A 22864-nucleotide genomic window follows, 5' to 3' on the forward strand; every position below is an offset into this window, starting at 1 on the left:
CAAAATGTATTGGCCACTACATAGCCTATGGTGTAAAAAGTGTTTTGGTAGACACTACCAGTAGACAACCGGTTGGGTTGTCGAATGATTGTGTTGGGAGTGTGAAGAGTTCAGAAGGAAAGGTGATAACCAGCAGGAAACAACAGAATGGACGGGAATGACGCGTCATGGAATTTAATGCTAAGACTGCACAAGTTACTGTACAATATAGTAAAACCTATTATAATCTTAAAGGTATTTTATACAGTCATATGAACGACAGGACTGACACCTTGCAGCCAGAGGCTGTTTCAAATAAGACACAAATCTGAGGAAAACCCTGCCGAGAAATCACCAACACATCAGCTGTCCTACTCGTGGTGGTAAAACACTTGACCATGTTTACGCTTATTACCGAGAATTATTTAAGGCCCTCCCTTGCACACCTTTCGGGCAAATCAGATCACATCTCAGTTCCGCTTCTGCCTGACACGGACTGGAACTTATAACTTGGGAGACTTTGATCGGTACAGGAGATCCAGAAGCTATTAGCAGAGCTAAGAAACATTCAAGTGGTGTCTAGCTACCTTGGCTCCAACACCATAAGCATGCGGTCTAGAATAAGAACTACTACAGGATACAAAGGAAAAGCCTGCAACCTTAAAATATGATCCCTCCTAGATGAACTGAACACTTTCAATGCATTGATGGAGACTTCTTGGCTGAGGAGGTACAAAAGCACCCCTGTACACTACTAATATGCAGTACAGATGTGTGCCGATCCTTCAGAAGAATGAATCCACCTGGATCTGATGGCATTCCTGGCAGAGCTCTAAAAGTGTGTGCAGATCAATTTGCAGATTTATTTGTATTTTAAACCTCTCACTGCTCCAATGTGTTGTCCCCACATGTTTCAAGAATACCACCACTGTCCCTGTCCCCAAAACAAACAAAGCCCTTTGCCTGAATGACTACCGCCAAGTAACACTCCGTCCATCAAGAAGTGCTTTGGGCACTTCATCACCTCAATTTGCATACAGGCCAAACAGATCAAAAGACAACGCCATCAACCTAGCCCTCCACACAGCCCTCTTCCTCCTGGATCACAGGTTTGTAAATACCATTCATAGACTCAGCTCCGTATTCAATACCTTAGTACCCTCCAAGCTCTTCATCAAAGCTCAGAGATCTAAGGCTCAACACAGCCCTCTGTAATTGGATCTTGAAGATCCATTTTTAATCATGTCCCCATGATACATAATCAAAATAGATTATTTGTTGTGCAAAAGAGATATAGCCCTAGAATGCATATTTGTGATATTGGATTTAGTAATTTATCTGATCATGCACCTCTCTCCCTTGCACTGTACATATAAGCGATAACCCAGAAAGAACAGGCTTAATACAAGTATCCTTAACAACACACAATTTAAGACTTAAGAAAATAAAAATAAATGCTGCTAGAAGAAAATGATAAAAGGGAAGTTGATTCAGCTATAGTATGGGATGCCTTAAAAGCAGTCACCAGGGGGAATTATATTTTTCTGTGCCCAGGAAAAGAAAGAAAAACAATTAAGACTTGATAAATAATAGACAGCATAAAAAGTGAAGAAAAAATAAATTTGATGATAAATTTGATGATTTAGGGGCAACTGTGGCTCAGTGGTAGAGCAGGGTCGTCTTTCGATCAGAGGATCAGAGGTTTGATCCCCAGTTCCACTAGTCCATATCGAAGTGTCCTTGTGCAAGACACTTAACCCCTAATTGCTCCTGCAGGCTTTTCCTGCGGTGTATGAATGGGTATGAATGATTAGCTAGTCCTGATGGGCAGGTGGCACCTTGCATGGTAGCTCCTGCCATCAGTGTATGAATGGATGTGAATGGGTGAATGACATGCAGTGTTAAAGAGCTTTGAGTGGTCGGAAGACTAGAAAAGTGCTATCCAAGTACAGTCCATTTACCATTTATCATTTAAAAAATAAAGACAATAAGGAACAAAATAAATATATTATATCAACAAGAAAATTGACAATAAAACATTAATATAGTCAGGCCATATAATCAATAAAGCTTTTGTCGAGAAAGCTGCAAAAACAAGCTGAGAACATGATACAGTAAGAGCCAAAGCCAAATTACAGGTAAAGTGTTCCTCCTCTCGAGCCCATCTCAATCTTTTACAGTTTAAAGTGCTCAATATAATGCACCTAAGCAGAGCTGAACTAGCAAAACACTTCCTTGGCACTATCCATCCCCTCCCATCCATCACATACTTGCTGGTTAATGCTCAAAATTTACATGGTTTTGGAAAACCTTTTTCAAATTCATGACAGAATTTCTTGGTACAGATATTATCCCCTACCTACTCCTTTCCATTTTGGAGTGCCCCTTAACTACTCTGACTTTACTAAAAATAAATTGAAAGTCCTGTCCTTTGCCTCTCGTAGATGCATTTTTCTACACTTGAAATGGACTAATGTCCTTTCATATTTTTCATAAGCAACTACAAATTCCACTGCCTAGAAATGCACTTTCCTATCATTCTATATACCACTGTACTTCTTTAGGAGAGTTATGTAGTTTAATTGGTGAACATGTCTAATTATGTACAGCGGGTAAAATAAGTATTGAACACGTCACCATCTTTCTCAGTAAATATATTTCTAAAGGTGCTATTGACATGAAATTTTCACCCGCTGTCGGTAACAACCCAAGTAATCCATACATACAAACAAAACAAAACAAATGAGTTCAGAAATTAAGTTATGTGTAATAAAATGGAATGACACAGGGAAAAAGTATTTGTTACGTACAGTGTCTTGTATGTATACATGTTGTAGGCCTACATGTATTGTGTTCTGTTTTGTGTTGTTGGTTTGTGTTGTTGTTCTGTCTCCTCCTACTGTTTTCATTCTCCTCCTTCTCAGATGTGCGCACCTGGTTCCAATCATTAATCATCACCACACCTGTTCCGGATCTCCTATCAGCCATTCCCCTTTAAATAGTCCTTGTTTGTGTTAGAGACGGTGGTTGCTTTTGGGTTGAGCTGTGGCAGAGCTCTGGTTGAGCTCTGGTTGGTTTTGCTGGTTCATTGATTTATCTTTAGTGATAACACCTTTGTTAAAACCATTTACTTTAGTTGTTAGCTACTTTTGTTTTGTCTTTTGTTAATTCTTTGTTGTGCGCACAGGGACAAACGAGGATAGGTAAGATACCCTGGGTATACATATTACATGCACGTAAATGCAAACCCCAGATTAGAGTGAGCACCACCCGCTGTACTTTTGGGTGCTTAGCACCTGTCAATGGGGGTGGGTTTATTTATGTTCTTTTCTTTGGTGCCACTGACAGTCCTCTTTGATCCCTGTGTTGCTTTTCTGTAAATAAATAATTTCTTTAATTCATATTGGGTCCTGGTTTTGTGTGACTACACCCTCACTTGCTCAACCTGTTGCCTTATGTTACGTCCTTCTACTCCGAGCCACCAGGGGGCGTAACAGTATTGAACACGCTTACTGAAATGTATTTAATACTTCGTACTAAAGCCTTTGTTGGTAATGACAGCTTCAAGAAGCCTCCTGTATGGAGAAACTAGTCGCATGCATTGCTCAGGTGTGATATTGGTTTATTCTTCCACATAAACAGTCTTCAAATCTTGAAGGTTCTGTGGGCCTCTTCTATGAACTCTGATCTTTAGTTCTTTCCATAGATTTTCTATTGGATTCAAGTCAGGTGATTGGCTGGGCCATTCTAGCAGCTTAATTTTCTTTCTCTGAAACCAATTGAGAGTTTCCTTGGCTGTGTGTTTGGGATCATTGTCTTGCTGAAATGTCCACCATTGTTTCATCTACATCATCCTGGTAGATGGCAGCAGATTTTTATCAAGAATGTCTCGGTATATTTTTCCATTCATCCTTCCTTCAATTATATGACGTTTGCCAGTACTGTATGCTGAAAAACAGCCCCACACCATGATGTTCCCACCTCCAAACTTCACTGTTGGTATGGTGTTTTTGGGGTGATGTGCAGTGCCATTTCATCTCCAAACATGGTGTGTATTATGGCATCCAAAGAGTTCAATTTTGGTCTCATCTGACCAAACTATATTCTCCCAGTATTTCACAGGCTTGTCTAAATGTTGTGCAGCAAACTTTAAACAAGCTTCAACATGCTTTTTCTTCAGCAATGGAGTCTTGCGAGGTGAGCGTGCATACAGGCCATGGCGGTTGAGTGCATTACTTATTGTTTTCTTTGAAACAATTGCACCTGCTAATTCCAGATCTTTCTGAAGCTCTCCACAAGTGGTCCTTGGCTCTTGGACAACTCTTCTGATAATTCTTTTCACTCCTCTGTCAGAAATCTTGCGAGGAGCACCTGGTCGTGGCCGGTTTATTGTGAAATTATGTTCTTTCCACTTCCGGATTATGACCTCAACAGTGCTCACTGGAACATTCAGAAGTTTAGAAATCCTTCTGTAACCAATGCCATCAGTATGTTTTGCAACAATAAGGTTGCGAAGGTCTTGAGAGAGCTCTTTGCTTTTACCCATCATGAGATGTTTCTTGTGTGACACCTTGGTAATGAGACACATTTTTATAGGCCATCAGTTGGGACTGAACCAGCTGATATTAATTTGCACTGACAAGGGGCAGGATTGCTTTCTAATTAGCGATAGATTTCAGCTGGTGTCTTGGCTTTCCATGCCTTTTTGCACCTCCCTTTCTTCATGTGTTCAATACTTTTTCCCTGTCATTCCATTTTTATTACATATAACTTAATTTCTGAACTTATTTGTTTGGTTTTCTTTGTATGTATGGATTACTTGGGTTGTTACCGACATCTGGTGAAAATTTCATGTCAATAGCACCTTTAAAAATATATTTACTGAGAAAAATGATGACGTGTTCAATACTTATTTTACCCGCTGTATGCTAAAACTGGAAATGCTTGCACTTTGGAATGCTGTGTAAATAGGATGTGATGTCCCAATAAAACAGACTTGTAAACACAGCATATAAAAAATGTGCGGTTTACATCCATGTCTAATGTCAAATGTAATATCTAGCGTATGAATTATTGTGTTATGGCCAAATTGACCTTAACCTTTGACCACCAAATCCGAATCAGTTCATAACAAAATAAACTGAATTAAGTGGAAGTTTGTGCCAAATTTAAAAGACATTTCCAAAAGGTGTTCCTAAGATATCATGATCACTTGAATGGGATGGACAGGCAGTCACAGTGACCTTGACATTTGACCACTAAAATCTTATCTCACCTTGAGTCAAGGTGGACATTTTTGCCAAATTTAAAGGAATTTCCTCAAGGTGTTCCTGATTGCGTTCACGAGAACTGACAACCCAAAAACATAATGCCTCTGGCCACAGCTGTTGCGGGTGCAAAACAAGTATTTATAATTAAAGGCCTAGCCTAGTGTAAAGCAAATGTAAAATGAATCAAAAACAGCCGATAAATGCAATTCACAGACATGTGGCAACCATTAAGGCCCATAAACACTTTGTCATCTTTGTCTTAACCAACTGCATGTAAAGTGTATACCGCCTTAACCAAGGTTTACTGCAGAGAGTAGTTTTGCACTGGTTTAGGACCTGCTTCAGAAATGGAAGATCTAAGGTCCTCTGGCAAGATACTGAACCCCAAAATTGCTCCCTAAGGCTTGAATCCTGAGCACTAGATTAGACAATGAGCAGTTTGGCACCTTGTATGGCAGCCCCTACCATCAGTCTATAAATGTGTGTAAATTAGTAAATGTTGGGATTTAATGTAAAGCGCTTTGAGTGTCGGAAGGCTACATAGGTGCTATCTAAATGCAAGTGCATTTAAGGTTTACATTCTGTGTAATGCAATGTACAAGTAATAGTCAGCTGGTCTGATAGCTACATTGATACCACTATATATTTTATTATCAGATTTGTTATCTGGGTGTGTGAATGGCTTCTTCATAGATTTTTTTAGTTATCCGTTAACTATATGCATGTCATACAACCCCGATACTATTCCTACACAATTAGCCATTGTGTTAAAGCATTTATGTGAACTGTTGTATGTAATTGTTTGAAGTGAAGAAGGAAAAAGCGAGGACCGGTCCATATCTGACATTTTGAAGCAGAACCACATCCAAATGCCAGAAGTAGCCCTTGTGTAGGGACAAGCTCTATTTGTTTTGACCTTTTGCTCCAGCTTTGCTCTGAGTTGTAAGGATCAGAACGTAAAGCGCCGTTCAAATCACATAAATATATTTCCATAACACAGTTCAGCCGCTGTTTTTTTCACCATAGTAACAATATAGAAAAACATAAAGAATATCTAAAAACATATACATATATATATGCATTGTCGGGGTGCAGAATCAGTACCAATTCAGTATCAGTATGACGTATATATATGTCAGATACATAGAAGACACGTCTTCATCGATTAGTTCTAAATAAACAACAAAGCACATGGGCTGATTCACATTAATTATGCTTTTCAACCTAGTACTCTCTCAAAATGTAAATTCACAGCAGTATAAACCAGACAAAGCTAAGTGTAATAAGTAATAACTGGGTAGGTTGACAAAATATACTGTGAGACAATATTATTTGGAAGCTAATAATTTAACTGGCCGTGCTAGATGGGCTGGCAAACAGTAACGAGCCAGTCTAGCTATTCTTTTACTTCTATCTGCTAAATGGCAAGAGATAAAAAAGTATCAGCTGCCGAACCACCAGACTTCAGATCACGTGCTTTAGAATTTTACAGATGATAGTGTTGTGGTATTGTATTGGTTACATGATATGTACTGGAAACATTTTTGCGCCTTTTGTTTTGTATTTGTTTTTTTCTGGGCACCTGACTGCAAATCAAGTTGCCCGACTGGGATGATAAAGTGACTGAAGTTAACTGAGAATTCAGCCTGATAATCAGACAGGAGTTTTTTGTCCTTGAACTTACCCTGATCCACAACCTGCTCTGCTTTGTTTTTATCCAACAGCAATCTGTTATCTTGATGGTCTTTGGGGAACAATAAAGTTTAATTAGACAGGTTCTATTTGAGAAATGTGAATGTTGTAAGCTATTAAAAAAGATGAGAAGGCACACATTTAGAAAAGTGACAATAGCGAGTGTGAACCTTTCATAAGTCTATATTCACTTCCTATCCAACAGAAAAAGCTAAACATTAAACAATGAATTGCTAAATTGAATAACACAGGGTTAGCAGCATGCAGCATGCAACATGAGCAATATTTGATGCCTTTGTACCTGTTGAGTGCCCCATATGCATCACAGAGTTCATATGACCTGGACTGACGGCAATGGGAACATTGGCTTCAGCTGGAATGTGCTGAAACAGATCTTTGGAGCCAGATTCCATGCAGTTCATGTAGGGGATGGCATGTTTGCTGTCCATGTAGTACATGATGTAGAAGTTGCACATTTCATCATCAGAGGTACCACTGTAGACAAAACAGAAAAGTAACACATTATCTTTAAACAGTTAAAGCTTCTTTTTGCACTTCTGGTTAGATGCTAAAACTGCATTTCGTTGTCCTAGTACTTGTACTCTGTGCAATGACAATAAAGTTGAATCTAATCTAATCTAATCATAAATGATGCTCAGTGCATCCCTTGGTCACAATACTTAAACATTCAAATGTAATGGATGCTCATCAAGATGTTTTGGTTTTGTGATTTTTATGTTGAATCGATATTGGCCAAAGTATCATGAGATTGTTTAACCTTCAATGATGATTATCAGTATCAGTCTCAAAAATCTGGTCAGACTGTATATCTACATGCCTTCACAGGTGTTTGAAATGTGACCACGAGATCACTTGAGAATGAAGAGCTATCGTTCCTTTCATCTCTGTTTTTGAGATTCATAGGTCACACACACACACACACACACACGCACACACACACACACACTGCGTGCGTGCGCTCATGCTTCTGTGCGTGTGTCACTGGTTGCCATGGTGAGGGAGCTTTACAGCCTTGTTGCTACACAGCCACACAGAATTAGTGTGTGCCTTGTAGGCCAACAAATTTGATAGAAGTGGTAAATAATCTGCAATATATTTCCAGCACCATGCACTCCATGCAGACAATAGCATCTAACTCATGAGCAGGATGTCAGGAGTATTTGTCTTGTTTATTCTGACCCCACTATAAAGTTAATCTCCTTAATTACAAAAGCTCCCCAATGTTATTGTTAAAAATGAGCACATTTTAATGTTTAACTGCACTATCAGCATGTACAGTTTGTAGCTACAAAGCTGCCAGTGTACCTGTGTGGCAGCTACAGCAGCATTGTGCAACTATGGCGCCGCGCGAGTGGCTGCCTCTTACAGCAGCTCCTGCTCACCTGTGAGCTTTTTCCTTTAAATTTGTGTTTTTTGTTACTTTTCGTTATTTTTCTTTTACTTATTTAATTGTTTAAACTGAAGTGCACTATGGCAGCGAGACACGTACAGTTTGTCGCTGTCTATCTGCACTTTTCTGCACTTTTCACCTCCATGCCCGGAGTCTCAGCCCGCAGCCATGGCCCCCTTTGTTTACAGCAGGGGTCAGCTGTTAGCGCTCCGGGACACGGCGCCGCTGCTGCCGGAGGAGAGACCCGAGGTTCCCCGTGAGCTGAGGAGGAGGAGACGGGGATGCCGTGCTGGGGCAGAACGTCGCACCAGGAGCAGACGTTTCAAACCCGTCCTCCCCTCCATCATCATGGGAAACGTACGGTCTCTCCCCAACAAGATGGACGAGCTCTCAGCACTGACTCGCCATCAGAAGGAATACCGGGAGTGTAGCGTCATGGTGTTCACAGAGACATGGCTCACGGAGCTGACTCCGGACACCAACGCTGCACTGGACGGGTTCCGCATCATCCGGGCAGACAGGACAGCGGAGAGCGGTAAGAGGAAGGGAGGAGGCCTGGCAGTGTTTGTGAATGATAGATGGTGTAACTCTGGGCACATCACTGTCAAAGAGCAGACCTGTACAGAGGACATTGAGTTGTTGGCCGTTAGCATGAGGCCGGTATATTTACCGAGGGAATTCTCGCACGTTATCACAATAGCTGCGTATATTCCCCCCTCTGCTAACGGAGAAGCGGCCTGTGACGTCATACACTCGGCGACAAGCAGGCTGCTGACACAACATCCCAATGCCCTCCTCCTCCTCTCTGGTGACTTTAACCATGCCCCTCCGTCCTCCACTCTGCCCACCTTCACCCAGTACATCACCTGCCCCACCAGAGACAACAGAACCCTGGACCTGCTGTATGCCAACACCAAGGAGGCATACACCTCATCACCCCTCCCTCCCCTGGGAAGATCTGACCACAACCTGGTGCACCTCCGGCCTGTGTACAAACCTCTTGTGCACAGGCAGCCAGCTGTGACCCGCACAGTCAAAAGATGGTCCGATGAAGCCGAGGAGGCTCTTAAGGACTGTTTCGACTCGACTGTGTGGGAGGTGTTCAGTGATGCCCATGGGGAGGACATCGAGGGTCTCACAGACACGATAACGGATTACATAAACTTTTGTGTGGAGAACACCGTACCCACCAGGACTGTACGGTGTTTTTCCAACAGCAAACCCTGGATCAATCCGGATATAAAGACCCTCCTCAAGGAGAAGAAGAGGGTCTTTAGATCAGGAAACAAGGAGGAGCTGAGGACTGTGCAGAGGGAGCTGAGGAGGAAGATAAGGGAGGGGAAAAATATCTACAGGACGAGGATGGAGGATCAGCTGCAGCAGAACAACATCAGCGGAGTCTGGAAGAGCCTCAAGGCCATGTCTGGCCACAAGGGGCCCAACCAACAACCTGTGGGGGACCAACAGTGGGTGAATGATCTGAACTCATTCTTTAACAGATTTGATCAGCCAAAGGTGAGAAAAGCCACGGGTCCGGACGGCATCAGCTCAAGGCTCCTCAGATCCTGCGCAGACCAGCTGTGCAGGATAGTGGAGCACATCTTTAACTTGAGCTTGAAGCTGGGGAGGGTACCACAGCTATGGAAGACGTCCTGCGTGGTACCAGTCCCAAAGACCCCGGGGGCCAAGGACTTCAGCAGCTTCAGGCCAGTGGCTCTAACATCCCACCTGATGAAGACCCTGGAGCGGCTGGTCCTTGTGCACCTCCGCCCCCTGGTGATCTCATCTTTGGACCCTCTTCAGTTCGCCTATCAACCTGGCATCGGGGTGGATGACGCTGTCATCTACCTGCTACAAAGATGCCTTTCTCACCTGGAAAAGGCTGGAAGCACTGTGAGAGTCATGTTCTTCGACTTCTCCAGTGCCTTCAACACCATCCAGCCTTTGCTTCTGAGGGACAAGCTGGAGCAGACCGGGGTGGACCACCACCTCACTGCATGGATACTGGACTACCTCACCAACCGTCCACAGTATGTGAGGATAGGGGAGTGTGAGTCAGATCGGGTGTCCTGCAGCACGGGGGCCCCACAAGGAACCGTTCTGGCTCCATTCCTCTTCTCCATCTACACATCAGACTTCAAACATAACTCTGCTACCTGCCACCTGCAAAAGTTCTCTGACGACTCTGCAATCGTCGGCCTCATCTCCGCAGGCGATGAGAGGGAATACAGAGAACTGAACCAGGACTTCATGGGATGGTGCCGGCGGAACCGCCTCCAGATCAACTCTGGTAAAACCAAAGAGCTGGTGGTGGACTTCCGCCGGGGAAAACACTGTCCTCCGGAACCAGTGAACATCCAGGGACAGGACATTGAGATTGTGCAATCTTATAAGTACCTGGGTGTTCACTTGAACAATAAACTGGACTGGACTAATCATTCAAATGCACTTTATAAAAAGGGTCAGAGCAGACTCTATCTGCTGAGGAGACTGAGGTCCTTTGGAGTGCAGGGAGCACTCCTGAAGACCTTTTTCAACTCTGTGGTGGCATCAGCCATCTTTTATGCAGTGGTCTGCTGGAGCAGCAGCATCTCAGCAGCAGACAAGAAGAGACTCAACAAGCTTGTCAGGAAGGCCAGCAGTGTGCTGGGGTGTCCATTGGATACGGTGGAGGTGGTGGGAGACAGGAGGGTGATGGCCAAGCTGTCATCCCTGATGAACAACACCTCCCACCCCATGCAGGACACCCTGGCAGCTCTGTGCAGCTCCTTCAGCCACCGGCTGCTTCACCCCGGTGTGTGAAGGAGAGGTACCGCAGGTCCTTCCTTCCTGCTGCTGTCAGGCTGCACAACCAGCTCTGCTCCCAGCAGACCACATGACACATGACAATAAAAACACTGTGCAATAATAGTTAATATAGTTCTTTTTTTCTGTCTGTAAATATTATATTTCAGTTATTGTGTTTTTCTACTGTTTTTATTGCTTATTTATAATACTTGTTTTTTATTTTTATTTTTTATTTTTCATTTTTATTTTTATTTTTATCTTGTCTTTCTTTACTATGTCTCTTGTGTGCACTTTAACTCTATGCTGCTGTAAGCCTGCAAATTTCCCCGCTGCGGGACTAATAAAGGATTATCTTATCTTATCTTATCTTATCTTATCTTATCGATGAACCCTGAAGATAAAGAATTCTGAACTATTGTTGTAAATAACAACTTGGCTGATAAAGTGCCCTTTAGGTTCCATGTATGTTTCAGACTTGAAATTGAATGAGATTCCTAACATGAAAATAAAAATCTGTGAGCTTTTGACATTTCTTAAACCCCACCACAATGACACACTGAGCTATAGCTGCAATTTAGAAGATTAACTAGGTTACTTGGTGAAAAACTGAGAGTATAGAAATTGAAGTATCCCAGGAAAAGTCAAAGATATTCTCTAGATTATTTAGTCCTTTACATTGTATTGGATAGGAAATATAGTCTATATAGGATAGATTATATATCCAACAAAAGTGTTCTTAAAGCATCAAAAATATTGGAAATAACATCCCAATGATGCAATGTAATCATTATGTGAAAAGTCAGTACTAGTTAGCCAGGCTCATAAAGAGCCTTTGTTAAATTACCATTTCAACTTCCTCCATGTTATTTCTTAATTTACCAGTGCAGGAATTACTTGGATCAGTTACCTCGCTTATTAATGAGTTGGAAGAGAGCAGAGATGACAATGTCGTTTTGGGTCGACATGGTGCTAGCTGATTACGGCACGAGGTTATAAGGGCATTAGGTTTTGCTCTTTTTTTCCCTTTTCTGTTGCAACTTGACATTTGGTTGCTTTCGACCCTCTCAAAAGCTAGTCCGACTGTCGCGAAAGTGAAGGAATCTTCATTTTTCACCGCTTTAATATCTTCTGTGCAGGAGATCAGATCATATGGACTAGCATATCAACCAACTTGGTAGCGGTGGGAACCGCACTGTTTCAAAATCCAAGCCCCTGACGATAGTAAAGTAATAAAGTAAAAATAATAAAGTAATTTCATCCAGAAACTTCCTGTGATGGCCAGTCAAATAAATATTCCATTACTTTCTAACGATAACTATTAAAAATACAACCATAACATGACAATTTACCAGAGTTGTAAAATCCTGTCTATAGTGTTTTAATCCACTGTGTGGTGGTGTCTGATGCATCACTGGATATTTCATCATCTCATGGTAACTGAAGCAACAGAACCCCAAAAACGAAGACCCTTGCATTTCTTTTAACACGGTGTTGTTTTTGGTCTGAAAGCCTGATTATAATGTCATTCTCCCCCTTAAAATGCACACAGTATATACAGTATTTACAAAATTGTAACATTGCATGAGCAATAAGGCGCAAGTGTAAAGAAACAAAGGTGTTGCAGAGAAGAACAGACCATGACCGGGATAAAGCCAAGTCTATGTTAAGTAAATGTAAGCTATATTTCGACACAAACACAGTCCACAGGGAGCAAGCAAGAGCTCATCTATTATTCAAGTAGTCTTAACCGAACCTAGAAAAAAACATAGAAACTTAAGAGGTACTTTTAAGTTATAGATAAGAAACAATTGGGTACACAACTGAACTCACCCAATTAATGTTTTGGAGGTTCGGCCTTCCCCAGTAAACACACACCTGGCTGCAATGGTGTCACCATACTTCACATTCACCTCCTCGTTAGCAGGATAGAAAGCCTGGCGAGAAAAGACATTCACTGGTGAGCAATGAGCAAACAGCACTCTACTAAAAACTGTTGTGATCGATATATTCTTGGTTGATGTATAACTTAGAATATACATCAATATACATCAGTACCAATTCCATGCCAAAATTCTGAAGATGTGACGGCAGTTGTTTTTTCTACTAGTTAACAATAGCTGTTAGTAGCTGGTGGTCCTGCGGAACCTACAGTTTACAGTTAGGGAGTTTGCACTGAGTTTCTTTATGATGCTTTCAAACTTTATTAGTAAAAGTTTCTCTCAAGCAAAGGTAAATCATAACGTTCACTGCCTGTTCTAGGTAAGGTAATCTTATAAAATGTAGTTTTTGGCGAGAAAACCTGAATAAATATAGTTGTTTGAATGAGATGTTTTCACAGCAAAAAGAAAGTAGATAATTGGGATCAGTACAGTGACTTAGAAAACTGTTACGTACACAAGACTTGGAAGAGTAGAAGAACAGCTGTCATTACGCACAACTGTGAATAAATATATAGCTCCGATATCATTCATTCATCACGTGCACATATAAACCATAATTTCGGTCTCGGTAATCATTGTTAAACGTCTGAAGGATGATCAAAAATGGATTTATAGCCATTATATTTAAACAAACTTCACAACAACACAAATTCATAATTTAGAATAAAATGGAAAGATTATTGATACTATTTTTAATTTACAATCAGATATTTTAAAAGTGTGTATGTAAATTTCTATTGCTGTATATGAATATCTGAAACAGGTTTGCATTTATGCACTGCAGTTTGCAGTGATGCATTTATTGGTCAAGTTAGTAATAAACAAGAAAAAAATAACTCAACCAATGACTACAAGATGACAATAATGAAAACTGATATTTGCCAAACCATAGACTGTATATTAGAGAGAAAGTAGCTGTCGTATTGTTACCCATTGGTTTGTGGACTGCTGATTTAAAACCTAGATTTCGGCATTTTGACAGTTGCATCTTGGATTTTGGCCATCGCCATCTTGGGTTTTTGCAACCAGTGAAGAGAAGTGACCATATTTGGACTGCAGAGGACTGACTTAGAGACGCTGTATACTGCTCTGGAAGGGGTTTTCTATTTTACACTAAATGGGACCATCATTTCAAAAGTGGACATCATCATGTGTTGCAGAAGACTTCAAACAAGCAATTGAGACCATAAACTCATATTTACAATGTTTTACTGAGGTATAAATCAAATGACAAGTAGAGTCATTTTCTCATAGCCTTCCATACAATCTGACTTCTTTTTTCAACCAAGGTTGCCGCCTGGACCAAACACCTAGGTTGATTTCTTATTCAGATATAAGTGCAGAAAAGAGCTCAGAACTTTCATGGCGGACCAGAGTGAGTAAATGAAGTGATGTGAGTTCACTTGTAGTTTTATTAAAAATAGTTAATTAAATATATATATGTTTTTTAGAATGAAAAATAGAACTTTAATTTGTGATATTGTCTGTTTAGGCTGTGACGGTTGATTGAATTTCCGAACTGTTGCGGAACATTAGGTAAAAAAATTGGATCTCAAGCTATGACTAAATGACTAAACATTGCAACTGTTTACCGATTTATTCTTGTGCTACTCTTGTTTTTTGAACTGTCTGACAGTACAGATACACTGTCTTAACAGGCTGCGTACTGGCTCGTGCTATCATGCATAACATAAAGTGTATTTTTTCCCCGCCAGAGTTGAACCAGGTACAATTAAATGGCATGCATGCACCTTAACCACTCAGGGACACCCTAAACATAACGTACCTGTGGTAGCTGAGGGGACTGTCTCCCAATTAGGCTCCACTTCCCTTCTCGGATCCTGTAGCCACTGACCACTTTACCTGTGACAAAAACACTCATCCAAGTTATCACTGAAACTGAATAAGGTTACTGTGAAACAGACAGCTAAATTCTGTAGTATGACTCACCAAGGCTGTGTGTGTGGGTCCTGAAGGAAAATGGATAGATGGGATATGAAGTGTAATCACAGGCGATGTCTGCATTTGTAACTAAAAAAGAAAAATGAACTGATGTTAAGGCAGGCCCAATCTGTGATAACTCTAAAGCCCCATTACTGACACTGTACTATTAATATGCATTCCATCAGCAACATTTAAACATTTGTCGCTGTTGTGTAGTTTTGGTCGTTCACTCTGTAATTTAACTAACTCCTCCTGGAGATTGACTTGATCTACTTTTACCTTTGCAATGAAAGGTTATCAAAAGTTTGAGATTTCATGAAATGACGTTGCCGTGGCATGGCAGGAAATTTATGACTGATTTATTACGAGGCCTTAAAGCAAAAGCTGTTAGAACTTGGCTATACCTGATTAATTCTGCCGAAAATCTGACATGCTTCATAACAATCCATGCCTGAGCTTTTAAAAATGCCAATATTGACTCATAGTCACAGTGACAGCTATTGGCTACAGGAAGTAATTTTTATGGTAATAACATCCATTTTACATGAAATTTACATTTCATAAACAATATCTATTGTAATGCTCTTTATGCACCCTGGCACCGTATTTACATTCAAAGTCCATGTCTTAATCATTCAGAAAAATGAAGTCTGTACTACAAACTCTGTTGCTTACTTTCCAGATTAATTAAATGTGATCTTAAAAATATTAGTTGTTGTTAGTCATTAGTGTTAAATTTGTATAGAAAGAGACTACTTCACAACTGCTAACACATTATTGAGTTGGAAAAGCAGTGATTAAATGTATTTATGTTAACAGTGGTGGGATTTAACTTGGTACATTAACCGAATAAGCACTATTTTCATTTTCTGCTACTTTCCACTTTGAATCTACAACATCGAAGAGGAAAATATTTAACTTTTTACTGCACTACATTTATATAACAGATTCAGGTATTTTACACATTCAGATTATTAAATCAAAGTATAATCAACTAATAAATGATAATGTATTATTATAGATTAAACCACTAAGCAGTATATAAAGAAATAAAAATTAGCTCCACCTTTACCAGCTGCAACATTATGTGAGTGTGTGTGTGTGTGTGTGTGTGTGTGTGTGTGTGTGTGTGTGTGTGTGTGTGTGTGTGTGTGTGTGTGTGTGTGTGTTTGCCTATAAGCAGAGCAGTAAAGAAATGTGAGAGTGAATTTCTCAACAAACGGAAACAAATGAGGGGAAATCCGAGTGTTGATACAGTGATGTGAGACGGTGTTTTGCGTGACAGAACGGAGAGTTCCAACAGTTTATTCTCCTGTAGTTCAATGATACACTCATTATACAGTAACAGACACAGGTCTATTTTGTGTTTTCTGAACACTTTGCATCGGTTTTGAAGGCCACAGATTTATAAAACAACTCAGCACATGGAAAGTATTTGTGAAAAATAATATTTTATTGTGTGTCAATTTCAGAGTATTCTTCACTGTAGTATTGCTACATTTCCTTAAGTAGAGATCTTACTATTACTTTCACCACTGTATGCTAACAAAAAATTATTGTAATTTTAAAATGATTTTCTTTCACTCACACAGTTTTTTGATTCAGTCGTGTAGTGTGTGCACTGTTTCCTCTCAATCGTCTGTTGCTGTCTCCATCTCTTATCTCCCTCCATTGTCTGTTGTCTGTCTTCCTATGTGTCTTTCTCTCTCTACTTTGACATTTAACAAAGTACATTCGTGAATGGATTTTGCATTAATATTAAAAAGAGTTGTTCACTATTTGAGTTTGTTTTATAGGCACGCTATAATGTAATGTTATGCAACATGAGGTTTGGGACATTGAATCAAGCGGCACCTAAAAAGCTTTATATTATAAAATAAACTGCATAGGCTCATTGTCTACAAAAAGATGTTTGTTTCCACCTGGAACTGTTTTCGCTCTGCCATTTCTCTTCTACTCTTCCCACTCAGGGCACTCAGGGCTGTCCGTCCAAACCCCCCACACACAAACACAAAGGTAGTTTAGAGACCTGAATTTACTTTGACAGTCTGCTATGTTATATACAATATCGCAAATTCACACACAATATGTATTTTGTCGATCTCTACGTGCTATCATTTAAAATGATCCCCGGGGCTACACAGAAAACTTTCGGGGCTTAAACCCCAGCATGCTGATCCTGCACGCAGAAAATACCATCCAATTCGTTCACGCAATGTCTGATGGTCACAGAAGTTCCTGGATGAGTCATCCTGCCAGTACCCTCTACGTGTGCAAAAGTGCGAGGACCTGATTTTCGCTGCTTGTAACTAAAATTACTATTCTTCTCCGTCTTTAGGCGCAATCGACGGTGTTTGAGTTATTAACAAAAAATGCCTTTTGAGAGGTATACTGTTAAACCAACAGGAAGACAGCCATTTTTAATTTTAGGTAGGGTTTTTAACCATTTCAAGGCGCTGTACTTTAACAAACTCCTGTTTGAGATTTGATGTGATTAACTTGAAATTTGGTCAATATAATGTTGAGACCTCTACTATGAAAAGTAATCAGAAGAAAATTCATGGAACTATGTTGCTGTGGCATGGCGGCAAAAAAGCACATTTCACCATTAGAAAGGAAGTTGCTGTAACTTGGCCATACATTGTCTAATCTTCTCCAAATTTAACATGCTTCCTAACAGTCCCACCCTAAGGACATCGACATGCCTATTTCAAATCATTGTCATAGCGCCATGTATAGGCAACGGGCAGGTACAGGTTGTGTACCTTTTGTCAGAGAAGTATTTTGTCAGAAAAGCCTTTGGACCTTGATGATGCTTCATTGTGAAGATTGTAAGTTCTAGATGAACGGCAGTGGTGTGGCGGCTCTTTGAATTCTGAACCTTTGCCAACAAACTGATAAAACTCGACTACACACAGCCCGACCGGCCTGAAGACATCTCCAGGGCAATCTTGAATTATAGTCGTAGCGCCAACTACCAGCAAGAGAAAGTTACAGGCGCTGTACTTTGGCTTGCAACTCTTAGCAGGTTCACCAGATCCACTCACAATGTCGTAGTAGCTGCAGTTGCAGATGTAAATGCACACACTTCTACAAAAATAAAAAAAACCTTCATCTATGTTAGGTTTAGGCTCTTTTCACTTTGCCATACAATTTGTGACATATATTGTCATTCCGGTTATACAAGTACAATAGTGTGAAATGCCTTGCCTTGGAAGCTCCAGAAAAGAAAGCAAATAAATAGTGAATATAAAAAGACTAATTGTAATTGTAATACAATAAATATATGAAGAAAAATAAAAGAAGCAATAAAAATATCCATCTAAGAAAAAACAAACCAGCAACCAGGTTGCTTTTGTACAGGGTTTGGATAGCAATTTGTGTGTGTGTATGTTTATGTGTGTGCCTGTTATTTATTTTGTAGTTTTTTGGCCTCGAGGTAAAAGCTGTTCCGCAGTCTGCTGGTGTGTATTTTGGGGTTCCCGTACCTCCTACCTAAGGGCAACGGAGAGGAACAGGCTAGTGTGTGGGTGTGTTGGGTCCTAATGATCCTCAGGACTTCTTAAGACACCGCTGGGTGTAGAGCTCCTCCAGGCCCCTTGTGCACCACCTTGCGATGTGGCTAGCCCATGACAGCTCCTTGTTACCCCGGGGTACTTGAATGTATCCCCTATGTCCACCGCTGTGCCGTTGATGGTGAATAAGGGTTGAGTCCCCCCGCCAGCAGGTCACCCTCCTTCTACAGCCCCATTTTAACAGCCATCATAATCAAAATACAACATTTATTGGAATTAAGACAAAGATTCTCAGTTAATACCTACAATATAATCATTTAGAATACAGAGGACATTGTTAGGAATTATGTAGACCACCAACACTGTCAGGGCATTTTCTATTTAAAAAACCTCCAAACATAATTTGCTCTGCTTAATAAAAATTATTATGTTCTGTTATGTAAAGGGAAATATTGAAAAGAGAATTTAATTCTGCTTCTTTTTAATTACCATCACAGAAAAAAATGGTAGCATTAATGTACGCATGAAGTGTACCCAGATGTAACTACCTGCATGCAACCATTTTGATTTGTTTAGTTGACAGCTCTGTACAGCTCCTTCAGCCACCAGCTGCTTCACCCCCGGTGTGTGAAGGAGAGGTACCACAGGTCCCTCCTTCCTGCTGCTGTCAGGCTGCACAACCAACTCTGCTCCCAGTAGACCACAAATACCAAATATCTGTGCAATATAAACAATCTGTGCAATACCAAAATGATTCTGTCTTTTTATATAATATTTTAGTTATTGTGGATTTTTTACTGTGTACTCTTTACTGCGTTATTACTTATTTACTCATTTAAAATACTTGTTTTGATCTTGTTTTTTTACTATGTCTCTTGTTTGCACCTCTCTGCTGCTGTAATCCTGCAAATTTCCCCGCTGTGGTACTAATAAAGGATTATCTTATTTTATCTTATCTTAGCTGACAACAAAGGCAGGTAAAAGGAGTAATGGAGACACACTTAGGCCACGTCCACACTAACCCGTTTTCAAATGAATCCGCATATCTTTTTCTGCGTTTGCACCGAGCGTCCACACTACACAGCGTTTTAGGGCACCGAAAACGAATAAGTTTGAAAACTCTGCGTTTTCATGATAGTGTGGATGACTGAAAGCGAAGAAGTCCGAAAACGATGACGTAGGCACCGGCGTTCGCTATTTGATTGGTTCTTAGCAGTTATGACGTGTCATTCCCTGATTCGTCACCCCCTTACCACGTGACCCTTTTCCAGAAGAGAACAACAACAACAGCCTTGATACCGATCGACTACCAGGTTAATTCAACATGGATAATGTGGTATTTGTTACAAATGTTACATTACATTACATTACAGTCATTTAGCAGACGCTTTTATCCAAAGCGACTTACAATCAGTAGTATATTACATATCATTCACCCATTCACACACTGATGACAGGGCTACCATGCAAGGTGCCACCATCAGACTCTAACTAACATTCATGCAACCGATGGCAAGCCTTCGGGAGCAACTTGGGGTTAAGCGTCTTGCCCAAGGACACATCGACTGCCGAGGCTGGGTATCGAACCACCGATCCTCTGATTGGAGAACTACCTTGCTCTCCACTACGCCACAGCCGCCCACAAATGTTTGTACATAGACGTTCAAACATGTAGGGACTTAGGACCCAGGGGAGCACAGGTGACTCATGGCAACCCGGAGGGGGTTAGCGGTCTTTGTCTTCAGCTGGAATCAGCTGATATGGAGCGATTAGAGCGGCGTGTCCCGCGGTGTTATGATTGATTATTATCAGCTCTACAGAACGGACTTCTGACGGACTTGTGTTGACCAAATGTAGGGACCCATAATCAAGTAAACTTCGTTTAATGACTGTTCATTTAAAGTACATGTGCTGTCTGTGTGGGAGAGATAGAGTTAGACCTGCAGTGTTGTAACTAAGCTTGAAAGATAAAACTTCTAAAAACTTCCACGAAATGTGTCTGTTTAGAGTTTATGGAGGAAGATTTTAGAGGAAGTTCTTAAGTATCAAGCACGACGAGTATCAAGAGTAGTGTAATTGTATTATCTGTAACCACGCAACCAATGTACTTCCTGTTTACACCAGCATGCGCATGCCCAGTGTACGTGAATAGTCATGTGATATTCGTTTTCAGGGGAGCAAGTCTGGACGCACATAATTTCGAAAACGATGCTGAAACGCACGTGTGGACGGAGATCTTAAAACCCCGTTTTCATTTGAAAACGAGTGAAAACGGGTTAATCTGGACATGGCCTTAATTGTACTATAAGTTATTGTAGTTGTCGCCTCATTGCACAGGCATTTGTCTTCATGCCCTAACAGAAGTGTTTCCTCAAACCTCAATCAGCCTGAATTCATGCTTGGGGTAATGCATATTTAAATCTACGAAAAAATACACCAAACATACCTCTTTTTCCTGGAAGGATAACTGTGTCCACAGACATGAGCAGGTATATGCCAGCAATGAATGGCTGCCTTTGAGGAGGGCACAAAGAGTCATTGTCAGGGGGTAAGAGGCTGTACAATTTTGTCATGTTTCACCTGACATTTACCTTCTTTTCCTTCTTGTCAAATCTATATGTACATTTTATTCATACAGGCACTAAATTTTACTCGCCTTTTTATATCACCATCACAGAAAAGTTTATGCTGTAAAGTAAAGACTTACAGTTTGGATGTCATTCTTAAGGTAACTCCTGAGCAATCTCTATGATGGTCTGCAGAACAAAAAAATAAATCTATTTCAAATGAAATTCATCTGAATAAGCACTATAACCAAAGTTGACATATAGTGGCGGTAGTTAAGCATGATAGACTAACATTTGCTATTATGCACTAAACACGAAGTACAACTGAGGCTATAGGGAAATAGAAAATGTGGCTTAGATTAACCATCAACACTTGGACGTCCATATAAAAGGTGCCGCATTTTCCCTTCAACTTCAATTATGACTCACCTCTGAAAGCACTGACATCTCCATAATGAATCTGCAGCACAAGGTGGGACATTCCAGAATTTCTTCCAACTTTAAAACCAACATCTGATGAGACAAGAGAGAAGAATGGAAACATGTAGATGACAACAACTGAGAGTGAGAAGATATAAAGATGTCCCTCAAACCAATACTAGACCATTCAGGATCTTTCTTCACCCCAAGTATTTTCATATTCTACCAAATAAATATTCCAGTTGAAAACTTTAAGCAGCGAGGTCTGTGAGTTATGAAGGTTAAAAGGGACACTTTTTCTGGAAAGAGATGCTGCTTCTCAATAATGTAAACACCCAAAAATACATTTCATTTACATACTACTATGGGGGGGGGGATAGATATTTCAAAACTAGAGCTAGACAGAAAAAGGGTCCAATATCAGCTGATTGCAAGTATATCAGTATCTGTTATACCTATCAGCCGAAGAAAGGCCAGTACAGTGATGCCAAAGTTTAAAATAATTTAGAAACGGTCAGCCTTTTTATACCTAAAATGTCCTGCTTAGTATGTATATTCTTCTATCTGTAAACACACACAGAAGGTCCAGTCTGGCTTTTGGACTATTTCAGACAAATGACAGCTAAACTTTACAAATGGCTAGATACAGCTTGAGATCAGTTAATAGAACCAACCCTTCAAGTAGGGCTGACATCTACTGGTCAGTAGAAGAAAAGGGTTTCTTAACCCAATACTTTTATGGGGGGACTAGGGATGTGTGTGTGAGAGAGAATGACTTCATGTCTTTAATGATGGTTTCCTTTGTATTCAACGATGAAGAACAACGTAATTTAACAATTATTTAGCCTAAATCTTTCCACTACTATGGGCGGGGGAGAAAGAGAGCGCTGTGGACCGCTCCAGCTGTAGCTGCTCCCTGCTGGAGGAGCGCCGACAACTTTGCATCTATAATGAATAAAGTTGGCGGTTTGCGGGTCAGGATCTGTTGATTAATGCAATTTTTTGCGGGTTGGGCAGCGCAGTTTCACTGTCATATCAGGTCGGCTGGGTGTGGCGGATATTAAAAATCCCTAATATTCACATCATTCTTGACAGGCTTCGACTTTGAACATATCAGAAACTTCATATAAGATAAGATAATCCTTTATTAGTCCCGCAGCGGGGAAATTTGCATATGTATCAATATGTTTGGTCAAACAAATAGCCATATTGTTTAACATTTAACGCGACGGCTTTGGAGGCTTGTACTATCTTTAGAAATCATATGAATACGTTGCACGGCTTTAAGTGTTATCATTTATGTATGAAATTATTTCAAATAGTGTATCAAGTGTTATTA

The 22864-nt window shown here is 40.5% G+C and overlaps 1 protein-coding gene across 2 annotated transcripts in view; it reads right to left on the minus strand.

The window, feature by feature from the left end:
- pam (peptidylglycine alpha-amidating monooxygenase) overlaps positions 1 to 22864 on the minus strand; it is a 67229-nt gene that overhangs the window by 17407 nt on the left and 26958 nt on the right. For both annotated transcript variants that reach the window (XM_054612901.1, XM_054612900.1), the window contains exons 7-14: positions 21535 to 21618; positions 21246 to 21294; positions 20985 to 21052; positions 15030 to 15110; positions 14866 to 14942; positions 12970 to 13073; positions 7243 to 7436; positions 6934 to 6993 (exon numbers count right to left, since the gene is read on the minus strand). In XM_054612901.1, coding sequence (XP_054468876.1) covers positions 6934 to 6993; positions 7243 to 7436; positions 12970 to 13073; positions 14866 to 14942; positions 15030 to 15110; positions 20985 to 21052; positions 21246 to 21294; positions 21535 to 21618 — 717 coding nt within the window. The remainder of the gene's footprint in view (positions 1 to 6933; positions 6994 to 7242; positions 7437 to 12969; positions 13074 to 14865; positions 14943 to 15029; positions 15111 to 20984; positions 21053 to 21245; positions 21295 to 21534; positions 21619 to 22864) is intronic.

Source organism: Anoplopoma fimbria, chromosome 14 (genome assembly GCF_027596085.1).
Source record: "Anoplopoma fimbria isolate UVic2021 breed Golden Eagle Sablefish chromosome 14, Afim_UVic_2022, whole genome shotgun sequence".
NCBI classification, from domain to species: Eukaryota; Metazoa; Chordata; class Actinopteri; order Perciformes; family Anoplopomatidae; genus Anoplopoma; species Anoplopoma fimbria.